Raw genomic sequence first — 14,024 nt, 5'->3', positions numbered from 1 at the left:
GGAAACATATTGGGGAATAATACACGATGGACTGGTATGAAGGAACTGCAGGATTACACGTGACACACAATACAAATGAACATGAACATAAGAAAGACGGATTCAGAGCATTGACTGGGAGCTCTGAGGCCGTCCACAGAACGAATGTTGGACTTATATAGTGCGCATTTCGCCACTAGGAGAGCCACTACTCCTCACCCTTCCAACGGGGAACAGAGGGATACGACTAAGATCCTCTAACGCCAAATGTTGTCTTTTTTATTTTAGTTATGTTAGAATCTGAGTTATGTTTTATGTTAGAATAGCAGTTGCTTGGGGCGGCTGGGTGGCGCAGTGGACTAAGCACTCGTCACCAACGCAAGAGACACTGGTATCGAATCCGGCTGTCAGCGTTGCCTTTGGCTTGGCCGGCCGTCATACTGGCTCAATTGGCAGTCAGCGGGAGGGAAGCCGGTGGGTGGGTCCGGGTCGCCTATTGTTTAATAACAGCGCAGCAGTGCTGCTTTTGCTTCCGCGTTTTCCCTGATTGGCTGCGCCATGCCCCGCGGCAGGCGCGGCAACCGCAGAGCGGAGCGGCAGAGCGGCAGAGCGAGCGGAGCGGCAGAGCTTGCGGAATTATGTAACCGTCCTAATCGGCCATGATTTTCATTCGGCGCTTCAGCTCACCTGGCAGAGCAGCGGTCCTGCGATCCTGCGGTCCGTTGTTGACGAGTTCGAATCCCATCAAATTTTATTTTTTTAACGTGATTTTTTTTTTTTAACGTGTATTCTTTCGCCGGTTAAGGTTAGGCATGGTTAAGGTTAAGGTTAAGGTTAGGCATTGTTTCGGAGTTGGTTAAGGTTAGAACGGTTAAGTTTAGGCGCTGTTAAGGAGCTGGTTAAGGTTAGAGTTTGTCTTAGAGAATGGCAATATTCTTTCTATGGTTAAGGTTAGGCATGGTTAAGGTTAAGGTTAAGGTTAGGCATTGTTTCGGAGTTGGTTAAGGTTAGAACGGTTAAGTTTAGGCGCTGTTAAGGAGCTGGTTAAGGTTAGAGTTTGTCTTAGAGACAGCCTATTTCCGCACTGCCGCTCTCCCGCGTTGCCGCGGTCACATGGTCAAATTGTCACATTCTTGCACTGCTGCGCTGTTAAAAAGCAACACGCGTCCGGGTCGTTGTAAACAGCGACTCCTACAGTTCGGTCGGGGCGCCTGCACAGCGAGGGAAGGATCTGGAGGGTAGTGTGACCTTCCACACGTTACACTGTCCGAGTGAGAGTCCTTGCTGCCAGGTGAATAGAAGTGGTGGGCTGGGTAGTGGGTACACATGTTGGAGTAAGTATGTGTGATAGTCTCCGCCCTCCCAGACCGACGGTAGGGGGTAGAGTGCGCAATGACCAGGAAGGGGATTGGGAATTGGCATAACGACTAACATTGGGAGGGGAGAAAAACGGAAAAAGAAGGGGGGAAAAATATAATAATAAAAAAAAAAAGGAGAATAGCAGTTGCTTTAAATGTGCACATAGACATTTGTGAAGGACAAGTGTAAAAAAAAATTTGGACATGAAAAGAGGCTTGGGGAATCTCCATTGGGGATATCTCCATCACTAGGGGGGGGGCTTCTCCAATAGGAAAGCTGATTCCCCTCCAAACCGCCAACAGGGGCAAAAAGTGCTAACCATATAGCTTACTTTATTTTTATTTCAGTTAAATTTTATGTTAACATAAATGTATATAGTGTCGGGGGGAGGGGCCATCGTTCCGGCGGTTCGACCCGGGAGAGGGGGGGTCTTGCATGTTGTGGGATCGGTATGGGTGGGGTGGGGTTTCCTGGGGCCCTCGGCCGCCGTGGGATGTGGGGGGGCCCTGTTTCTGGGGAGGGATGGCGGGAGGGGGGGTCCCTCTTGTGGGGGTCTGGGAGGCTGAGCGCAGCCATATTCAAGGGGCCCATGTTGGTGTGCTGCTGTGTTATTGGTGTCATTGTAGGTGTTGTCTAAGTCTAAGTGTTGTATGTCTGTAAATGTGAATACAAATTTAAGTTGAAAAAAAACAAGGAACAAGCACGGCACAGGAAGTCCTTCATTCCGACAGCCATCAGACTTTACAATGCATCACTGTGCCTCACTGCATCACTGAGCACAGGGTGACAGTTACCATCTTCCTGGACTTTTACTTTTAAAACAACATTGTTCAATATTACACTTACTGTACACTTACTGTAGATTTCTGTATATTTTATATTAGAATGTATATACATAACATAGGAAATGTGAATCCCTGACTGTATTTTATTATTATTATTTTATTCTTAGGCTTATTCTATTCTTAGGCAATTTTTTTGTATTCTTATTCGTGACTTTGTTTTGTCTACCTAAATGTTTACTGTAAGCGATTTGTAGTGCCAAATTTCCCTGGGGATGATTAAAGTATTTCTATTCTATTCTATTCTATTCAGTAGAAAGCTATCCGGTTGCAATCTAGTCTAGCTTAGCATAGATGAATGGAAGTGGATATGGATGACTAGCCTACAGTAGCTTAAAAATACAGGAGAGGTGTTTTTGGCCAACAGCTAGACTAGCTGGTCCGTATCAGTTTCTATTAATTTGTGCTAAGATAGGCTAGCTTGAATTTGGTATCTTGTCCGACTCTGAAGAAGACGGTAAGCACATTTCCCATAATGTTCCCTCTAATGTTAAAAAGTAAAATCAGACAAAGAACAATAGAAGTGTGTTTTAACCTAAACGTCTCAAGTTGTTGTGTACATTCATTCATTCAAGACGGTAGACATTGTGTACCTTTAGGTGATGCATTGCATTCACGCTAGAAGTTTGAATAGACTTTACAAAAGCTAAAATACATGGACTGTAGGGCTGCTTGATTATGGCAAAAATCATAATCACGATTATTTTGATTGATATTGAAATGGCGATTATCAAACATGATTACTCATTGATTTGAGAACATCATATGATGACTGAATTAGTTTTACCTTACTTCTTGACCAAAGGCTGCCTTTCTGTCATCTTCTAGAAGTTACCAAAGACATTTCAAAATAACTGGAGAAACACGCCGTGGCTCCCTCCTGGGGGGGGGGGGGGGGGGGGGGCGCACCGCTGTGAAGGAAGAGTGCGCTGCGTTTACAACACAGGACTAAATTAGAGCAACGCGGCAAGTGGCACAATAATCGTTTTATCTTAATTATCTTGTTTTCATGATCGTGGAAAGCCAAAATAGTCATTGAAATTGAAACTCGATTAACACATTGTCTGCCACGCAGTTTGCCCATCTTATACCACTCTCTGCCAGTGCTGTAACCCTATGGAGTCGCTCACCTTCTTTGCAGGGCTATAACTTTTTAAATATTATAGCTATATCGACATTACTATGGCCCATTCAACATCGGGTATCTATCGTTCCGGATGTGGGAACGTTATATTTTTCCATTCATACATTGTTGTGTTAGTACCGTCGTGAATATAAGTATGTTTTTAGAGTGTAGAGCAGTAATTCCTAGAACGCAAGTTATAGGCCCAGACGCATATTATACATAATCGATTGGTGTTTCGTTCCTATACACCAGGGGTAGGCAACCCTAGGCACGCGTGCCTGCATACGTTTTTACATTATACATTTTTTTTTTTTTTTATATTATAGTGAAATATTTTGCACTGTTGTCGCATGTATCTTGTTGAAATCCTCCGACAGGTTCTTTTTACTACCACATATTTAATTGAGACCCTTTATTTGTTTATTATTTCAATTTAGCTGGAAATACATTGCTACATCATTCAGTAACATTTGCAGAGCCTTATAACAAAAACATTATTACGGTCACCATTGTGACCAGTGGGATTAATCAACACATTTATTATTTATTTTTCTATTTCATTGAACATTGCACATGTTAAAAGCCATTTTTTTTACTCAAAATGTGAGTATTACCAAGTCAAAACAATGACAATAAACATAGTTTTATTAGGTTGAAATAATGTGGTTGTGTACTTATTTTTCTGTTAACTTATTATGGATTGAAAACTGAAAACCTTAATGCACAGTAACTCAATATTTTTAAGTTCTGGTAACTTATTATTATTTATTTTTTTACAGTGTAGTCTTGCGATCAATCAAAACTTATTTACACGATATACCTCACATTCACCCTCCATTCACATCCTGGTGTTCTCCTGGTGTTCTCCATTAGGCCTGTAGGTGGAGCTATAACAGCACACGTACAGTACACACACCGATGGTGTGTGATGTGTCCAAAAATGAATGGGCAAATGTGAGTGAAATGGTCGCACTGTATGCAGCTGTTTGTCTGCATTGCACCCCCCCCCCCCAACTCAGATTTAGGGTTGATACAACCATCATAATAATATTGTTAATAATAACAATAACAATAATGATGTAATAATGTAAAAATTATCATTAAAAATACCTGATTATGAGAAAAAAATATTACGATACATGGAATATTGTTGAGGCACACTAGTTACAACTATATTTCAAACAGGCACTCCATGTCAAAAAGGTTGCTGACCCCTGCTATACACGCTATATTAAAAAATTCAAATGCATATGATCGCTATACATTATGCTCCATCATGCGTGAAGGAAAGGGGGGGGGGGTGACTTTATGATTCCTTGATTGTCAGTAACGGCTTTCTTTAGTACGACATCATAAGTTGATCAGATAATGCACAATCGAGCTGGAATGTTAGATTCCTCTTACCTGTGGCCGATGAGCCTGGAGAAAAAAAATTCCAATCATTTGATTTCAATCTGCTAGATCCATTTTCCGTTTGTACGACGCAATGAACGCCGAAAGCATATTGATTATTGCGTCTCGAAAGCGATCCATTGCCACTTGAGTGTTTGTCTGGATCCACATAACAAGATAGCTCTGCCGGAACATTTTCCCCGATGCACAGAGCGCCACATCCGGTTTAGAGTGGAGTGCAACTCGCCCGAAATCCACCAGGTGGCGATATTGAGGCGTTGCAATATCAGACAGAGTCCAGCTGGCTCCCGGAGCCTTGCTGGGAAAATTATGAATGCCAATAGCGAATAAAGGAAATAACGATCATAAAAACGAGTAAACTCGTTGTTGGCGTTATTAGATTGGCGGGCAATAACGAGTATACTCGTTTTTGGCGCAGAACCAGTTAATCACCCAAGCCCTAATGGGCTGTCCAAAACTATTTCAAAGCAGAGTCATATGGTTCTTCGTCTCAAGGATTCCAAGGATCACTACTCTACCGCAAGGTTACCTTCTGCAGGTCGGCGATGGCCTGCTTGAGGCTCTTGGCCTGCTCGTATCGCTCCTGGCGGACCAGCTCCTGCTTCTTCTGGTCCAGCAGGCGGATGATGTGAGCCACCTCAGGGTCCTGGTACATGGCGAAGGCCAGGTCGTCCAGCGGCGAAATGGACTCACATGCACTGCGGTGACAAGAGGAAGGGGAGGTAAAAAATAAATAAAGCATCTACTTGCTTATCGTTTCCTTTCCCACATTTATATATATAGAGTATATCGTTTTTTTTTTTACATTTCTTTTATTTTTTCAAAATGTTTGTTTTTTGTTGATGTATGCTGATAGTGCCTGGCTAATATGACATGTGTGCCTTACACACACACACACACACACACACACACACACACACACACACACACACACACACACACACACACACTATGAACTGAAAATGGGGGACCCTGATGTAAACAAGACAAACGTCTTTCTCTGGTCTGCATCCCCTTAACAATTGTGTGTATTGAGCCGTACTGTATTGTACGCATTCTGCAATCTGTTAAATAAGGTTTTCATTCATTCACACAGTTCCACACAGTGGAGCTGTCAGTACAACCACAGTCTGACAAGGTTGACCACTAGGAGCTGCCCAGTACAACCACTGTCTGACAAGGTTGACCACTAGGAGCTGCCCAGTACAACTACTGTCTGACTAGGTTGACAACTAGGAGCTGCCCAGTACAACCACATTCTTAAAAGGTTGACCACTAGGAGCTGCCCAGTACAACCACAGTCTTAGAAGGTTGACCACTAGGAGCTGCCCAGTACAACCACAGTCTTAGAAGGTTGACCACTGGGAGCTGCCCAGTACAACCCCATTCTTAGAAGGTTGACTACTAGGAGCTTCCCAGTACAACCACAGTCTTAGAAGGTTGACCACTAGGAGAATCCCAGTACAACCACTGTCTGACAAGGTTGACCAAGGTTGACCACTGAACAGTGCCTTGCTCAAGGGCACCTCAGTGGTAATTCTTGAGGGAGGGGAAAGTGTAACTCCAGATCTCGGTTCTTAGTATGTATTTATTCCTATACAAGGATGGTGTTCTTAGGTCTTAGTATATATTTATTCCTATACAAGGATGGTGTTCTTAGGTCTTAGTATATATTTATTCCTATACGAGGATGATGAACGGTCCGTGCCTGTGAGATGTGGGAATAGACTGTGGTTGATCTGTTGTCTCTGTGGTTCAAAGGGCACCTTGTTGGATAACTCTGATGGACAATATTTCCCAAAAGGTTGCTTCAGCACTGTTGCTAGAATCAAATAGTTGTTGCTGGGGGTCATTGCCCATCGACATTGCTCCAAAAGTTGCCGGGTGTATCACAGCTCTAAATTCCATAGCATCCACTGTTTAGCTCCAGTGGTACTGTGTGGAGTTACTGTCTATCATTGAAACACACGTGGAGAGATACACACGGGTGACAAATTAAAAGAAAAACCTGAATAAATGAGTGGAGAAACATAAAGGCAGATGCTTCCATACAGGTGTGCTGCATGATACAATTAAACAACTGTGCAAATCAATACAAAGTTATTCTGAGTGATCACCTTTATCCTATGAAACATTTATATCCTGATGGAAGTGGTCTCTTCCAGGATGACAACGCCACCCATACACAGGACACTAACCCTAACCCATCCACAGGGCACGAGGGGTCACCGAGTGGTTTGATGAACATGAAAATGATGTGAATCATAATGCTATGGCCTTCACAGATCACCAGATCTCAACCCAATTGAACACCTACGGGTGATTTTGGACCATTGTGTTAGAAAGCGATCTCCACCACCACCATCGTCGTCAAAACACAAAATGATGGATGAGTGTTGCTCCATCCCTCCAGTAGAGTTCCAGAGACTTGTAGACACGCCATGGTGCACTGAAGCTGTTCTGGTGACTCTCTGCGGCCCAACACTTTACTAACACTTTGGTTGTACTTTAATGTATCACCCGTCTGTATAAGATACGATGATAAGATCTGTGTGTGGAAACGTATCCCCGCGATCTCATTCCAGCGGGTGGGATCCAAACCAGGGTGTTGTGCAACTCCACACCGGAGAGGGAAAACATTGAACAGCCCTGGGGGCGACACCCCACCGCGGAGCGTCCCTCCGAGTGAAACACATAACAACTATTTCGAAACCTGTTTTTCCTCCATTTTGCACGGGCTCGTTAGGCGCCACCTGCGCCGTGTGCCCGGTGGCCTCAAGTGACTCGTCTGTCGCTTTCCGCAATAGATGGCTTTTTGCTGGACGATGTTATTGTCACAAGACAGAGACCGGGGTTCAATGGCCTTGCCTCACCCCATGTAGGTCGCATCCAAGGCTGTCTCCTGCTGCGTACTGTTGAGGTAGTGCTCGATCAGCCGCTCTCTGCTGGGCTGGGGGCAAACAGATGGACAAGTTACACAAACACACAAGCAGACACACTTGTATTACTGTACTTGAGAGGACCTTCCATTGACCATGATGTGATCATTAACACTTCTCATTACATGACTAACTTTAACCATTATCCTAACCCGTACCCTAAAATACAGTAGTACCCCTTGTCGAAGTGAGACCCAGCCAAAATGTCCTTGCTTCCTCAAAAAAGAAAGTGATATGCCTACAATTCAAACTGATCCTCACAAGTGTGGCTTTTGCACACACACACACACACACACACACACACACACACACACACACACACACACACACACACACACACACACACACACACACACACACACACACACACACACACACACACACACACACACACACACACACACACACACACACACACACACACACACACACACACACACACACACACACACACACACACACACACACACACACACACACACACACACACACATTCTCTCTCTTAGCCATCCCCCTACACAGCTTAATAATGACAGGCCACAGAGCATGTACAATCATATGGAGACATGTCAACGGGTGTGTATTCGCTCTATAGGGGAACAGGAATGAAGCGTGTCGATGATGTCATACAATGTGCTTCATGGCCGTGCCATGAAAGGGACAAGAACTAGTGATGCGTTTTCACTTCACCTCACATCATAATGTTTTTATTTAATTTCCATTCGACTGGCAGTTGTATCTTTTTTTCAAATGTTTATACTGAAATTGGTTCTGTCATTTGTTCCTTTATAAGCACCCAATTAAATACAGTAATTAGTGTGTGTGTGTGTGCATACGTGAGTGGTAAGGCAGTTAAACGCATCGACATCATATAGGGCGTCATCAGGTATGATACTACAGCTCCAACAGGCCTGCCCTACAGTAAAACAATAACACATATCTAATCTAATCTGAACCGATCCTTTACTAAATAACACAGTAGTATCCCTCCCTGGAATTTAAAGTCAACACAATTTAACGTCTCCCTCCATGTATAAGAACAAGATATAGGCAGCGCTGCCCAGTGGTATCGGTATGTCACGGTGCTTAGAGTGGGATTAACCAAGCAACAATGTCCAGCTTGTTCAGTGGAAACTGTGTGTGTGTGTGTGTATGTGTGTGTGTGTGTGTGTGTGTGTGTGTGTGTTTAGTTTAATTGTTTGTGTGGAAGTGTGTGGTTACCTTGATTGTGTGTGTGTGCATGCAAATCTGTGTTTACCTTGTTAATGTGCTATTATGTGGGTGTCTGTTTGTATGTATTTGTTTGTGTTTGTGTCTGTGTGTCACAAGTGTGTTAACCTTGATGTGTGTGTGTGTCTTTGTGTGTTGTGTATGCTTCACATGTATTTACCTTGATGTGTGTGTGTGTGTGTGTGTGTGTGTGTGTGTGTGTGTGTGTGTGTGTATATGTGTGTGTGTGTGTCTCCTCCAGGGGCTGTCCGTCTGCAAGTCTATCTGATTACACTGGCTAACTAAAGGCCTCCTGTCTGATCACACACTGCCCCCTCTCTCTACCCGATTACCACATTCCTCTCTCTCTCTCTCTCTCTCTCTCTCTCTCTCTCTCTCTCTCTCTCTCTCTCTCAAGGTAAATACACACATATACTGTATACTCTTATCAACGCATAAGTAAGTATGTGAAGCTTACTGTCCCTGTAAAGTAAATGCTGAGACTTGTTTCTAAACACATTATACATGTTAGAAAATAGTTGCTGAAAACATGTAAAAAGACAGTGAAGTACTGTATGTAGTACTGAATTGTGGAATTGGACCATTCGGAGTGAACAAGATTTTTGTGTTCAGGATTTTTTGGGGGCGGGCCTGAAGTCATGGCTCGATGACACCCTGGAGCTTAGCATAACCCCTCCCCTCCCACTATATAAAAACTAGAGTGCATTATCATGGTTCTCCCAGAGTTGATAAGTAGCAAAAGTGGAGCATAGCAAAGCTAATGCTAACCGTTTCATGTATGTGAATGGAAAATGCTAAAACGATTAGCGCCATACTCTGGGAGGTAGCCCTGTTAGTTAAATAAAAACACAGATTTGGGTTGTCTAATCTAGTTTGTTAGTTAGTCTATTAGTCAAGCTTTCTAACCAAGTCGATACGGATTAGAGTTGGTAGTTTATAGCAAAACGTTTAAGCTAATGCTATCCGTTTTGGAAAATTATAAAACAATTAGTGCCATACTCCGGGAAGTATAGTTAAATAAAAGCACAGATTTGGGTGGTCCAACTTTGTTTGCTAGTTAGTCAAATAGTCAAGCTTTCTAACCAAGTAGGGTCCATTTTATAGATTTAGTAGTTCAGAGCAAAGGTTTTAGTGATTGGATGGAAAGTAAAATGGTACTTAGCTGAAAGGGAGCAGTCAATCAAGCGTGATCTGACCACGCCCCACCAATCTTGAGAGATGCAAGATAAAGTATTTTTAGCTGGGTTATTCATCTTTTTAATTGTTCAAATATGGCTGGGTGGTAAATAATTAAAAAAAAATTGTGGCGTGACTAAGAACATAATGTTTATTATTGCTTTACAGGGACATTCATATTATTGTTTTGAAGGAATAATAGGGATAGCTGCTTACATTATACATACTTTTAAGTCGACAAAGTATAGATGCAGAAGAAAATAAAGTAATGAAATCTAGGATGAATTGATATCCAATGCAAACAACTGATGGTATTCCTCCAAGTCTACGGCGGTGCTGAGTGATGTAGCATTAGCTAATGTCAGAAATGCACTACACTTCTGTGATAAGTTAACATGACATGCGTCTGGCTGGCATTTTGTTCACTCCTAACGTTAGATACTTATTACAATGAAAAATGGGCTGTGTCAACCTGCAGTTGCACTTGCACTAAATGGTTGATTGTGGGTGGTGGCTACATTTACATTTACATTTTGTCATTTAGCTGACGCTTTTATCCAAAGCGACTTACAAGTTCTGTACGACAAGCCATCAGGAAGGGCACAACTCTATCAGCTGAGTAACAATGTTCATCAAAGTGTTGAGTGCTACAGTGTAGGTTAGTTTATTAGGACAAGTGCATGACAGTATGGTTAGTTAGGGTTAGATATTTTTTTTCTCTTTTCTTTTTTTAATTCAGATAATGGTTGAAGAAGTGCGTCTTTAGTCGACGGCGAAAGATTGGACGTGTTTCGGCTGTCCTAACTGGGGTGGGTAGTTCATTCCACCATTGTGGGGCAAGGATTGAGAATAGGCGACTTCTCTTTGATGACCCTCCCGGAGCTTGGATAGGAGTAGGTCTGAGGCGGCCAGAAGATGCAGAGCGTAGGGGTCTTGAGGGTGTGTAGTTAGAGACCATTGACCGGAGGTAGGCGGGAGCAGTTCCCTTTGCCGCACGGTATGCTAGGTCGAGGGCCTTGAAGCGGATTCGTGCAGCAATGGGGAGCCAGTGCAGGTCCCTAAGAAGTGGGGTGACATGGGCCGACTTCGGTAGGTTTGAGATCAGGCGGGCCGCTGCGTTCTGAATGAGTTGAAGAGGCTTAGTGGCATTGGCCGGGAGGCCAGCGAGCAGTGCGTTGCAGTAGTCGAGGCGGGAGATGACTGTTGATTGGACGAGGAGTTGGGTGGCTTCTTTTGTCAGGAAGGGGCGGATCCTTCTGACGTTGCTCAGGAGGAATCGGCAGGTTCTGGTTGTCGCTGCGATGTGAGCAGAGAAGTTCAACTGGTCGTCGAGGACAACACCAAGGTTCTTGGCGGTCGGGGACGCGGTCACAGCTGCATTCTCGACTGTGATGGAAAGGTCGGTCAGGGGGGAGGATTTGGCCGGCAGGTGGAGCAATTCTGTTTCGCTTAGGTTCAGTTTGAGGTGGTTGGTCGTCATCCAGGCAGAGATGTCGGACAGACAGGCCGAGATCCGCTCAGAGACGTGGATATCTGAGGGAGGGAAGGAGAGGAAGAGTTGAGTATCGTCGGCATAACAGTGGTAGGAGAAGCCATGAGACGTGATAATGTTACCCAGTGATTTAGTGTAGAGGGAGAAGAGAAGGGGTCCTAAAACCGAGCCCTGGGGGACACCCGTCCGCAGGGGGCGGGTGGCCGACAGGGTCCCTCTCCATGACACTTGGTAGGAGCGGTCATTGAGGTATGATGACAACCATGTCAGCGCAGAGCCAGCCACTCCCATTCCTGCGAGGGCCGCGAGGAGGATCTGGTGGTTGACTGTGTCGAAGGCTGCAGATAGATCTAGGAGAATCAGGACAGAGGAGAGGCCTTTCGCTTTTGCTAAGTGAAGTGCCTCTGTGACCGCAATGAGGGCTGTCTCTGTGGAGTGACCAGTCCTGAAGCCTGACTGATTAGGGTCTAGGAGGTCATTCTGTAAGAGATAAGCAGTAAGTTGGTTGGATACAGCACGTTCAAGTGTTTTAGAAAGGAAGGAGAGAAGAGAGACAGGACGGTAGTTGCCTATGACGATAGGGTTCAGGGATGGTTTTTTTATGAGGGGCGTGACTCTGGCTTGTTTTAGGGAGGTGGGGACCACCCCCGAGTTGAGTGAGGAGTTGATGGTTGCAGTTAGGAATGGGAGGATGTCTGGTGCTATGGTCTGGAGGAGTGGGGAAGGTAGCCGGTCCAGCTGGCATGTAGTCGGACGGTTCGACGTTACCAGTGTCAGGGTCTCGGCTTCTGTAATGGGAGAGAAAGATGACAGAGTGAAGGATGAGGTTCTCGATTCAGCATTTGGAATGGGTGGGGGTTGGGAGAAGGAGCTGCGGATGTTCTCCACTTTTTCCTCAAAGAAGGAAGTGGGGAGGGAGGACATGGTAGCATGCAGTTTGCGAAGATTCTTGGCAGAGGCCTCGATCCTATGGTGAAAGAAAGAAGCTTTGGCATTAGTAATGGTTTTGGAGAATGTTAACAAGAGGTTGTGATATGTGTCGATGTCAGCAGTGAGGCGTGACTTTCTATACTTCCTTTCAGCTGCTCTCAGGACCTGTCTTTGTTCTCTTACTGGATCTGTCAGCCATGGACTGGGTGGGGAACGGCGGGCAGGTTTCTCAACGAGGGGACAGAGCTTGTCGAAGGAGGTTGCAAGGGCTGAGAGGAGGGTGGAGGTTGCCATCTCTGTGGAGAGAGCAGAGAAGGTGTCAATCAAAGGTAGAGCGGACAGTATGTCAGAGGAGAGGGTGGAGGGGGATAGGGAGGGCAGGTTGCATCTGAGTGAGACGGTTTGAGTTGGGGTGAAGACCTTTCGGTTAAGCATGAGAGTTAGTGAGAAGGATATGAAGGAATGGTCAGATACATGTAGGGGAGTTACCGTGGTGTTAATGATGCTGGAGTTACGGGAAAATATGAGATCCAAGGAGTTGCCTGCTTTGTGGGTGGGAGGCATGGCAGTGGGAGTCAGGTCAAATTATTGTAGGAGGGAGACTACTATGACTGACTGAGATGAGTCAGGCAGGTTGAAGTCGCCCAATAGAAGGAGAGGGGTACCATCTTCCGGTAAGGAGCTTAGAAGCATGTCCAGCTCATCTGTGAGGTGATCGAGCGGACCTGGAGGGCGGTAGAGTGTAACAATGGTGAGATTGAAAGGATTAGAGACAGATACTGCATGATATTCAAAAGAGGAGAGTGACAGTGCTGGGAGGGGTGTTAAGTTTGTAGTCCATGAAGGAGATGTCATGAGGCCAGTGCCTCCACCCCGTCTGAAAGGTCGAGGTGTGTGAGTGAAGTTATAGTTTGTAGATAATGCTGCAGGTGTTGATGAGTTATTGGGGGTTATCCAGGTCTCAGTTAGAGCCAAGAGCTGCAGATTTTGACTATGGGCGTAGGCAGTAATGAAGTCAGCTTTCTTGACTGCTGATTGACAATTCCATAAGCCTCCCCGTACTGTGACAGGTGTATTAGTGGCTGTAGGAGGGTAGGATAGATTAGCCGGGTTGCTAGCAAACTGCCGTGGGTGGGTTGAATCTGTTCTGGAGGAGCAGATTGTGGATATGAGACACATTGTGGTGTCAAGAGTGGCAGGGAGGAAGTAGAGAAATAGCAGAGTGGGAGGGAAAGGGAGATTTTTCAGAGTGGAGTGAAAGATAGGACTAGGGTGTACTTAGCACTAGGTGGATCGGCGGATCCTTCGGCGAATAACTCCAGGAAAACTCCTCTTTGTCCCTCTTCGTTTCTCGACGCTTCGCTGACGCTAAGCCAGCAGGCCTTTAAATCCCCATCACTAATTAGTGCTGTCTAACACCTGGCCCTTAATGGGTCACTTAAGGAAACAAAATGGCCGCTTTAAACACGCCCCTTAATCAAGTCAGCTGGTCAGGTCAGCAATCAAGTCTCAGTTTAAAGATATTACTAAATTACTTA

General features: G+C 44.9%; 1 protein-coding gene across 3 annotated transcripts in view; it reads right to left on the bottom strand.

Annotated features, from left to right (window-relative positions):
- The window catches only part of cep104 (centrosomal protein 104), a 192,174-nt gene that overhangs the window by 146,297 nt on the left and 31,853 nt on the right, over window positions 1–14,024 (bottom strand). For all 3 annotated transcript variants that reach the window (XM_084332767.1, XM_084332768.1, XM_084332769.1), the window contains 2 exons: window positions 7,593–7,669; window positions 5,249–5,417 (listed from right to left, as the gene is read on the bottom strand). In XM_084332767.1, coding sequence (XP_084188893.1) covers window positions 5,249–5,417; window positions 7,593–7,669 — 246 coding nt within the window. The remainder of the gene's footprint in view (window positions 1–5,248; window positions 5,418–7,592; window positions 7,670–14,024) is intronic.

The sequence above is a fragment of the Notolepis coatsorum genome, assembly GCF_963971535.1.
Source record: "Notolepis coatsorum genome assembly, chromosome: 17".
In the NCBI taxonomy this organism is placed as follows: Eukaryota; Metazoa; Chordata; class Actinopteri; order Aulopiformes; family Paralepididae; genus Notolepis; species Notolepis coatsorum.
Note: the sequence above shows the minus strand (reverse complement) of the source record. Positions and strands in the feature narration are given on the sequence as shown.